The sequence below is a fragment of the Urtica dioica genome, chromosome 4 (genome assembly GCF_054948205.1).
Source record: "Urtica dioica subsp. dioica isolate 48M chromosome 4, U.dioica_male_clone48M_v1_H2, whole genome shotgun sequence".
Lineage (NCBI taxonomy): Eukaryota > Viridiplantae > Streptophyta > Magnoliopsida > Rosales > Urticaceae > Urtica > Urtica dioica.
In genome coordinates this window covers 6,116,695-6,127,049 of record NC_142759.1, presented here as the reverse complement: position 1 = coordinate 6,127,049, position 10,355 = coordinate 6,116,695, and the positions used below count along the sequence as shown (strand labels likewise).

The 10,355-nt window shown below is 34.4% G+C and overlaps 2 protein-coding genes and 2 non-coding genes across 4 annotated transcripts; 2 read left to right on the top strand and 2 right to left on the bottom strand.

The window, feature by feature from the left end:
• Window positions 1-277: 277 nt before the first annotated feature.
• Window positions 278-1,777, bottom strand: LOC149399725 (uncharacterized). The gene is made up of 3 exons (XM_089611034.1): window positions 1,707-1,777; window positions 1,110-1,223; window positions 278-766 (listed from the first exon to the last, which is right to left on the bottom strand). Exons 1-3 carry the CDS (start codon window positions 1,722-1,724, stop codon window positions 635-637), a joined length of 264 nt encoding a protein of 87 aa, XP_089467160.1. The 5' UTR covers window positions 1,725-1,777; the 3' UTR covers window positions 278-634.
• An 87-nt stretch (window positions 1,778-1,864) lies between these two features.
• On the top strand, window positions 1,865-1,938 carry TRNAI-AAU (transfer RNA isoleucine (anticodon AAU)). Its single transcript has one exon. It is a non-coding gene; the product is annotated as a tRNA-Ile (tRNA).
• A 128-nt stretch (window positions 1,939-2,066) lies between these two features.
• Window positions 2,067-2,140, top strand: TRNAI-AAU (transfer RNA isoleucine (anticodon AAU)). The gene has a single exon. It is a non-coding gene; the product is annotated as a tRNA-Ile (tRNA).
• A 905-nt stretch (window positions 2,141-3,045) lies between these two features.
• PAD2 (proteasome alpha subunit D2) lies at window positions 3,046-5,884 on the bottom strand. Its single transcript, XM_089613345.1, has 3 exons — window positions 5,543-5,884; window positions 3,983-4,397; window positions 3,046-3,428 (listed from the first exon to the last, which is right to left on the bottom strand). Exons 1-3 carry the CDS (start codon window positions 5,713-5,715, stop codon window positions 3,267-3,269), a joined length of 750 nt encoding a protein of 249 aa, XP_089469471.1. The 5' UTR covers window positions 5,716-5,884; the 3' UTR covers window positions 3,046-3,266.
• Window positions 5,885-10,355: the final 4,471 nt, after the last annotated feature.

Here is a 10,355-nt window from a genome sequence, read left to right as displayed (position 1 = left end):
CAAATACTCCTCATGTGGTGTGCATAGATAACCAAAAGGATCGATGTTATCTAGGGTCGAAATACACCTTACCTCTCGAGCGACCCGCAACAGGGACAAATGTCCATTCTCCAAGGAGATAGCTCGAATACGCCTTAACTCGGGGATCATTGTGATACTGCAAAATATCTCCGACCTTTTTCCGAACCAATATAGTGTTGCGCCTTCCTGTTTTTGACTTAGACTTAAAAGTCTTTCAAATGGATCAGTTCAAAGCTTCAATGAGCTTCGGGCAATGTTTCTAATGTGATTCATCGGGTCGTTATGTCATCATATCTCCACAATCTGCCTACTACAGGGAAAAAAAATGATAGACTAAGGCCAAAGATGTGACATTCTGTTGCACCTACGATCCCCAGGAAGCAAGAAATCGCTGACCTATTGCAAAGCAGAAAGGAAAAACAAAAACAAAAAAGTTGAGGTGTACAAACTAAACATACACAACTAGTTGTTTTAAACGTCCTGGACCCTTCCATGAGATTCTTCTTTGCATTTTTATACAAGTAAACTTCGAGTCACTGATCTTCTCTTTGTCCAAAAGCAAAACAAAAGAAGATGACCTTTCGAAAACTAAAGTTCATCTCTGTTCTTCAACCTACACGGCTTGGAAACTATCCGCTTTTTCAAGCCGAGCTGTGCCCGAGCTCGACGATTCACCCATGGCATCGGACGAGGCTTCTGGCGCGGGCGTTTCTTTCTTTACAGAAGTCGGCATCCCCGAAATCTCCTGTGAGAAGAAGAAAAAGAAGTTGAACTAATCTGGGAATCAATCACATAATGTCCCGAAATCTCTGAACTTAATTTTATGAATGAGTCGCCACTGTAATGCTTTAATAATGTTGTTCTTCAACTGGTCATTATCAATTTCTAAAGATAAGTACTTTTTTCTTTCTTTAGTACCACCACCAACTATGGGTTTTTAATACCGGTCACTGAAGAAAATCATGACTTTGGGACAAAGAATCCAATACCAGAAGCGCAATAACAAGGCGAAATTATACTTCATTCATTTCATTCAAGTTTTCAACAAAATGCCATTTCGTTCCAAACAAAACACATCAAAGACTTACCTTCATCAAATGCAACCGAAAATCGGATGGTTTGGCCTGATTTCCGATACAGGCCATCACAAACTTTGAGTACTGGGACAATACATCCGCCGCAGCTTGCTTCTTCTCTTCAATCTGCAACAACAAATATACAGGATTATGAACTTTTTGAAAGGAAAAAAAAAAAACCAAAAAACAAAACAAAACCAAAAATAGAGATTAGTCCAAGAAATTCAAGAGCAGTTGAGACATGTCAAAGAAACAAGATTTATATCTCTGCGGAGCAACAGTGACTAATGAGGTACCCTTTGAAAATAAGATATCTTTGAAAAGCATTCAGGCAAAAGCGAATTTTTCTCGGGAAAATTTCGAATTGCTTAGAAAAGTTAGATAAATAAATAAATAAAAAAGAATATGTCCAGCTAGTTCATTGTAAAGCGTACTCAACAGTAATAGAATATATCTAACTCTATTTGAAGAGACCTTGAAAGATTTAAGGCAAGTCAAAAGAAGAAACCGTTCTTGTTAATAGAATAAAAGGATCGTGAGTCAAACAATTAGGATCAAGTAATTGTAAATTATTGAGAATTTAAAATTCAGGGTTAACAGAAATAGAACCTCGTAATCTTCTTTCATGGTTGTTCCAGAAAGAATCTATAAGGAAAAAAAAAATTCCAGACAGAATTTTAATGGAGGAGGCGAGATTTAATGAAAAAAAAAGAAAGGAACATAAAATATTTATATATTTAAAATAATTTAAAGTAGTACATCAACATGGCCTATTAGCTCAGCTGGTTAGAGCGTCGTGCTAATAACGCGAAGGTCACAGGTTCGAGACCTGTATGGGCCAATTCCTTTTGTTTTATTTAAATTCACAATTGTATGAAACCAATTATCAACGAAAAAACACGTAAATTATAGAATTATTAATAATAAATAAAAAATCATAAAGAAACACACCTTGTTGAAAAGCAAGAGGGCCTATTAGCTCAGCTGGTTAGAGCGTCGTGCTAATAACGCGAAGGTCACAGGTTCGAGACCTGTATGGGCCAAAGATATATTTTTTATTTTTGGGAAAATATCAACAGTATCCCCGTGTTTAATCGAAATGCGAGATTTATCCCCTCTATTTCTAGAAATATCAGACATATCCCTTCAGTTTAATATAAATGACATATACATCCCTAAAAAAATGTTATATTACAAATATCACCATTTTTCGTTTATTTTTTACAAAAAAATAATTTGAACTCCCCAAAATACCATTAATGAAATAATTTTTTATTTTCTATTCTATATAAAAAGGTTTAAATTAAAAATTTCTTTATAAAAAGTTAACGATTTTTTTATAAAGAGAGATTTTGATTTTTTTTAATAAAATAGTAAATAAATATTTATTCTATTAAGGGTATTTTGGGGAGTTCAAATTAGTTTTTTGTAAACAATAAACGAAAAGGGTGATATTTGTAATATAACATTTTTTTAGGGGAGGTATATGTCATTTATATTAAACTAAAGAGATATGTCTGATATTTCTAAAAATAGAGGGGATAAATCTCGCATTTCGATTAAACACGAGGGATAGTATTGATATTTTCCCTTTATTTTTTCATTCCAGAATTGATTATATTTTGATTAACACCCACGAAAATATTGGAATAAATCACAATAACCAATAAAAACATAACTCCAAAAAGACTAGCATATCACAGTTAAAAAAAAAAAGAAAAAAAACAAAGACTAGCATATCATGTTTTGTATCTGGCTGCTAAGCTAGTTTAGCTCAAACTAAAACGACGCGTTATTCTTTTTAGTTTGTTTTCCAATAATTATGATTAAATTACGATTAAAAAAAAATATTTGAACTAAACTCCATCCTTTTGCACAATTAGCCAGAGAAGACGCTTTATAAGTTAACCAGGGTCTTCTAAATCGTGGCACACCGTAAAACCAGAGGAAATTTAAACGCTAATGTCAAATTTTAGATTTGGAATAATATCGTTTCGTATCCTCAACCAGTTCTAAGATCTGAAGAAAATCACTTGAAAAAAGCGATTCGGAATGCAGATCAAAAACTCCAGAAAACCCGAGCAGCAAACAGAACAAACTGGTATAGCAAATAAATTTAGCTTAAAGCAAATCGGAATTCGTCGGGATGGACAAGAAAAGACTAGGAAATCATGTTTCCTTTAGAGGAGCCTTCTTTGCAGCCTCTGCGGCGGCCTTCTCAGCTTCTATCTCTGCCACGACTGCGTCGATTTCGGCTTCTTCGAGCTGTCTAAGACCTCCCTCCTTTGTCATAACGGCAACTTCAATGTTCTTCCCGCCACTTTCGACAACCTAAATCAACAAGATCAAATGAAAAACTTTGAGATGGCATAAAACTTCGAGATAGCAAAGCATCATGGCAATGCTGTGGTGGTGTTCAAACACCAATCACTAATATAAAATTGTCGATAAACTATGGTTCAGATCTAGAGAGGTGAGCCGATCTCACCCATTACAATACTCTACGGCTAAATAAAAAAAAAAAAAAAAAAAACAGCCAACCGAATAATTCTTTTCTGCAACCATAATGACCCACCCTAAAGAATGATTTAGAATGAAATAAAAAACCTATTTATACAAATAAATTACTAATTTTCCCTTCTGGGTCTAACAGTGGCTAAACGTCACTGGGAATCTCATATTTTGCTTTCAGATATGCATATATAATTTTCTATAGCAGCCAATAGGAGCGATTGTTGCCTCTCCTAGGGATTCAAAATTTGTTGTTAGTTGCTCAAGGATTGCAAAAGTTTTCAGATTCCCAAGTTTATTCAAAGATGCAACATCATAGATTTGATCAATAAAAGCAAGGATTAAGAAACAAGGCCTGAAATCATATCACTTGCCTCGAGCAACGCGCGAATCGCGAGCTTCACAGTTTCTGGCCCAGAAGTCTCTTTGTAGTTTTTCTCTAGGAACTCGCGAATCGAGTTAGAATTCCTTCCGGTCGCGTTGGCTTTCCAGGCCGAGAAGGTTCCAGAAGGATCCGTTTGATACAACGATGGTGAGCCAGTGTATGGGTCGAAGCCAATGATCAAAGTTGAGAGACCGAAAGGCCTAACACCACCGCTTTGCGTGTACTTCTGTTGAAGGCCTGCAATGAAGCGGGTTATGTACTCAACAGTCACTGGATCCTCGACTGTGAGTCTGTGGCTTTGGCATTCGATTCTTGCCCTGTTAATCAACACACGGGCATCGGCTTTGAGCCCAGCACATGCCAGAGCAATGTGATCGTCCAGGTTCACAATCTTCCTCACTGATCTGTACAACATGATACACACAAAAAATCAATATTCTAGCTTATCAATGGTCCTTTCTCTATTGACAAAAATAAGAACAAAAATAGTCGCAAATCCAACGAGCTGGTTTTAGCAGATTTATGAATTCATGTATCTGTAATGTTAATAAAGAAGTATTCCATCATAAACTATTATCACATCCTTCTCTCGGGTTAAATCTATTCATAAATGTAAGAGATACATAGAACTGGATATACCGAATTCCTTTCCAAAATCATACCACATTCTAGAATAATAATTGGGTCAAATTTCAAATATAATAATGAGGAAATGGAAACCAAATCCTCGCTTCAACTTTTGTTGGATGAGAGTCGGACATAATTTATTGTCAAAAGCAATCTATAACAATTTTCACTTCTCTCTCTCTCTCTTTGACTTAAGGCTAGTGGATAAGAAAGCAGCCACGCCGATTAGTGCATCTGTATTTCTTTCCTTGGACCAAACAGGCTTATTCGAATTGTTCTATCCGCCAACCACACAATATTTGTAGAACAAAACTCAAGTAAAGGTGCAAAACAGGCTTAATTGAAAATTAAGTATTAAACGTTTGAGCGGGGACAATCTACCATTTTGACAATGAGCTTTGCATCAACAAGAAACCAAAAAATAAAAAATAAAAAGTTTATTCTTCACATTTGGCTTGTGAAGTAATAGAAAGTCCATACAAATCATCAGCGTATTCCTAAGAAGCAATAAGTTACAAAAAAACGCAAAACTAGACAGAAACTTCATACGCGAGAAATCAAATGCAATCAAATTCCATCGGGTACACAGTAAATCCTACTGATTTTCTCTACATGAAATCAAAGGTCAATCCAAAACTCAAAACTAGAACAGATCCTTGTTCACAAACAGATGATTTAGTAAAGCAACGTAAGTACATGACCTAAATGAGCACTCCAAAAAAAAATGTCTATAGTCAGAATCAACCACAACAAAATCTCAACAGAAACATGCGACTTTTGTTTTCCTCCTAATTTCAACTAGAAACCCTAACAACTAGGTCGACCAAAAATCCGGAACCCGAAACCGAACATTTCACAAAGCAAATCCAAAAAGAGATTCACCAAACCCTAACCGAGAAAGATTCGAAATGCAAAGAATTACCTAGAGTCTTGAAGCTTAGCGGCTGATTTCTTCTCGACACCGAGGACGACCGTGTCGGTGCCGCGAACTCCGACGGCGGCGTTGCCCTTGCGTACGGCCTCCAGCGCGTACTCGACCTGGAATAAATGGCCGTCCGGCGAGAACACCGTGATAGCTCTGTCGTATCTAGCCATTAATTTGCTTTCTTTGAGCTTGACCTGAACAAAACTCTCTCTCGCTGACTGTGCGCTTTTCTCTGGGCTTCGATTTTGCGATCTCCAAATGTGAGACTGTCTCTGAAGAAAGCGAGAAAATAAATACTATGCTTTATTGCTAGTATTTTCTTTAATTGATCAACAAGACAACTCTTTTTATTATTGAGGCGTAATTTAATTAAAGATATCAAAACCTATGATTTATAATAGGGTTATATAGCTATATAAGCCACACGGTTATAAGGATTTTGGTTTTAACCAACTTTCTCTTAATTTTTTGTTAATAGCCACAACAATCTATTTACAGCATGTTAAAAGACGTGAATGACCTTAAATAACTCCCGCCCATTTTTACTCCAGATATTAAAAAATTAAAAACCAAATATTCGGTCAATAACTACTCCCGCTATTCAAGGAACGTCATTAATTAATACACCAAATCACGCAGCCTCAACAAATCACTCGAACACAATTTCATAACAAAAAAACCCAAACCATTGCAGAGCAAAAAAAAAAAAAAAAAACTCAGATCGAAACTCGGCAAATGAAGAAGTTCTGGAACTTTTCGGCGATTAAAGAGTTTCGGAAGCTTTTATGCAATTGAAGATCATAAACACTCGAACCCGACAACAAAGAAAAGGTAATATCCCGAGTTTTTTTTTTTTTTTTTTCAAAAATGGCTGTTCAAAATTTTTTTTACGGCTGCTCTAATTTTTTTTTTCCCAAAAAATGCTGTTCTTACTTTACCGAGAAATTGTGTTTGCATCCTAATGTTTTTGTTCAAGAATGTTAATTAAGGATTTTTAATATGAGAATGGCGTTGTTTTTTAAGAACTTGAAATTCTTTTTCCTTTCCTCAGGGACCAGGAGATTAGATCTAGCCGTAAGAAGAATGCTTGGCTGATAAATAAAATAACTCACTTCTTGAGTGAGTGGCGTTGTTTTTTTGGATCTGCTGTAGAAAATTGTTTGAATTTGCATCGGGATCGAGTCTGAGAAGGACGCTGTGGAAGAGGTGACGCGGGGATTGCAGTGGATGGCGACGAAGGCGCGGGCCATTTTGGGGTACGCGGCGGTGGGCGGCGTGGGGCTGCTGCTGGTGGCGACGAAGGTGGCAGCGAGACGAGCAACAAGCTTCTTGCTGAGAGAAGTTTATGGTTTTTTTTTTTTTTTTTTTAATACAGTATGTTCGTGTAAATAGATATCATATTCACAGTATGTTCGTGTAAATAGAAATCATAATTACAGTATATTCGTGTAAATACAAAGCTTATTTACAGTATATTCGTGTAAATACGAAGCTTATTTACAGTATATTCACTGTAAATAGAAAGCCAATTTACAGTATACTCGTGTAAATAAACTGAAAAAATTCTGGAAATATTTTGAGCACGAAAATTCTGGAAATTATGAATATATGGAAGACAAAATAATATCAATGAATGAAGAATTAATTCGAAATTAATTACCTAATGAATTGCAACGAAAATAGAAACTAATTAACTAAAGTCAATGCTAAAAATTTCCAAATACATAACAATTAATGGCTGAGAACTTTCAAAATCTGCTCAAAATTCAAATTTCAAATTTGAAAACTTCCCTATTCGGTTTCAATATTTAATTCGAAATTTAAAAAAAAAATGCCTAATTAAAATAGCGTTAAGGACAAAAAGGTAAAACTAATTCAATTAATAAGCTGCCACGTAAGCAAGATGACTATTTACGGGAAATTAACGAAAGGTTGGCTAAAACCAAATTGCTAGTGTTTTAGATGGCTAAACAGCTAATTATTTGTTTATAATATTGAAAAAAAAACCACAAAATAATAATATAATAGTCCGATCAAAATACCATTATCGTTTCGGGACTCAGATTTTGCTGATATCTAATAGTAAGTCATGGTATATCATGGAATATAAAAAAAGAAATGGTAAACTGTACCGTTGAAGTTACCGTTACCGATACCGTTGAGGATTTCGAACGGAACCCGGAGCAGAATTTGTTTTTTTAGAGTCCTGCACTGGTATGTACAAAACTGAAATTTTCCTTGGATTCCGAGGAAACCCGGACAAGAATCCTTTCACTTTATGTCGTTCCGACATTTTCCAGAGAATCCTTCTACTTTATGGTTGTCTTAAGGCAAATTATCACTGTATTCTGAAGGAAACTTCACAGTAAGTGGTCAAATACTGACAATTCTTAAAATCTGATGATATTTAGTGTTTTTATGGAATTTGTTGTTAGTTTTGATGATTTAGTTCAAATTATTAGTATCTAACTTCTTTGTTGTGTTTAATCTGAGTTTGTATCCAATTCTCTTTTCAATTTTTTGGTTAGATCCGAAAAAAAAGAGTTTAGATTTGAATGTGTTTTTGGATTTTTTTTTGTTAAATTAGTTGTAGAATATGAATGTTTATGTATAATTAGTTGATTTTTAACATGAATATTAACATTATTTTAATTTTTTTCTTTGTTGTGTTGGATTTTTGTAAAACTATTATTGTAAACTTTTTCTATTTTTATCCTATGTTTTGTATGATTTTTTTTTTAAATATTTGTTCACTGCATTCCTCTCGGTAAATACGGTATTTGACGGTATTTCTCGACGGTAACGGTAACTTTAATGGTCAATTTACCCTTTATTTTTATGTATTTCACGGTATATCACAGCCTTACCACCGGATACCAGCAAAATCCGAGTCTCGAAACGGTAACGGTAACGATATACAAACCAAATTGAAAAATTTCAACATAATCCATTAAAGAACATAGTTCAACACATTCAAATCTAAACCATGTTTTCGGATCTAACAAAAAAATTGAAACTTTTTGGATACAAGCTCCGATTAAACATAATAATGAAGTTAAAAACTAAGAATTTGAACTTAAACATAAAAACTAACAAGAAATTCCATAAAAAAAACTAAGAATTTTGAAGAATCGACGGGAATAGACTACTTAACCCGAATCCACGCGAACTTTCCGTCGGAATGCAGTGAACTTTTGCCTGAAGACAGTCAGAAAGTGGTGAGATTGACAGAATCGCGTGAAAAATCGCGGTGTAGGTCGCGAAAAAAATCCTAAAATTTTCCGTCTGTTTTGTGATTCTCGCTCAGGAATCCGTGTTTTATACCTTGGTTTTTCTTGAAAAAACCATTGAACCAGAACAATTTTCTCGAACCGGGTTCCGTTTTGGTTCCCACAGACTTCAAGGAAAGTTCCGATTTTGTAGGAACTGGTACCGGGACCCTCCAATTTCGTGATTTTTGTCCGGCTCCCGTCCGAAACCCTCGGAATTTCAAATTTTACTCTAATAAAAACTCAAGTGGTCTGCTAATACAAAGATTTGAAGTTTTTTATTTTATTTTTATTTAGAGTTAATATGATTAAATATAAACTAAAATATTGCTAAATATTATGAGAAAAACTATTTTTGAGAAATATATCCTACACTAACGGATAATCCACAAATAAATTAGAAGAATAATGTTTACTTGTAGTCATTGGTAAAAAAAAAAAAAAAAAACAAACGGTTAACTATGAGCCGCGGACAGCTCAAAGCCTCAAACTTTGGTGTTATGATCATTTGACTTACTCACGGTCTACTAGTGAAAGCCTGTTCATCACTTATGATAAACTTGATTTGTTAGTGTGTTCTGGTTGTCTTGATTGGAATCGAATATAGATTAGCTTCCTTTCACTATATTATTACAAGAGTACTCTTGAATTTTGTCCACACAAGCTAAGGCTAAAGAATGTGTTCTTCATGGTCTACGTACGTTAGTTATTTGGATCTCTCTATAATTTTTATAAGAGCAAAGTTTGCCTTTTTGTTCTTCTTTATGCCGGAAAACATGCACAAAAATATGAATGAACATCTATACTTAGTGCTATATATGCTTATCTTTGAGTTTGTAATGTTTTTTTATTTTATTTTATTAAGATTTCTACAATGAACATCAAATGCTGTTTTAATCATTACATGAACATCAAATGACCCATTCAAACCGACCGAGGACATGATAGAGATGGTCGATTCTATGGTGTTTGCGGTGGAAACTGGCCAATCAACTGACTATATAACTGTAAACTATTAGCATTGTTTTGATCTCAATCAGGAGAAAATACATGTTTTATTACTTCCATCCTCTAACATTGGTTCATCCTCTACGTGATCGTTCAATTGTGTTCTTATCATCCTCTTGACACGATTTAAATCTATATGCGATAATTAAAATATGCATACTTTTCAATTATGGTTGTAAGGATTTGCTATCTTCAGTAATTTGAGGTGTGGATGAACATCTTCTCGATGGCGTGCATTGCTCATTATTGTATTTACTTTCTTTATCCTTCGCAAACTTTTATTAATTTAGTCAAGTGCCCATAAAATTTAGAATTATTTAATATTTACCCCCCAAAAAAATGTTTTCCGATCAAGATATATCCAGTTATATATATATATGACATCATACAACGAATGAAATTTATCATCTTAGTTATTTTATGTGATCGACTTATATAAACTTATTATTTTTGAACAATTTAAAACGACAACGTTTAATAACACAACAACAACACTTGAGATTTCAAAAGAAAATACGCAGCCTTAGACATGA

Coding starts and splice junctions, on each gene's coding strand:
- LOC149399725 (XM_089611034.1), bottom strand. Junction 767..1,109: donor TTCGGTTGCATTTGATGAAG/GTAAGTCTTTGA, acceptor TTCTTCTCACAG/GAGATTTCGGGGATGCCGAC.
- PAD2 (XM_089613345.1), bottom strand. CDS start 5,715: ATGGCTAGATACGACAGAGCTATCACGGTGTTCTCGCCGGACGGCCAT. Junction 4,398..5,542: donor GCTAAGCTTCAAGACTCTAG/GTAATTCTTTGC, acceptor CATGTTGTACAG/ATCAGTGAGGAAGATTGTGA. Junction 3,429..3,982: donor CGATTCGCGCGTTGCTCGAG/GCAAGTGATATG, acceptor TTGTTGATTTAG/GTTGTCGAAAGTGGCGGGAA.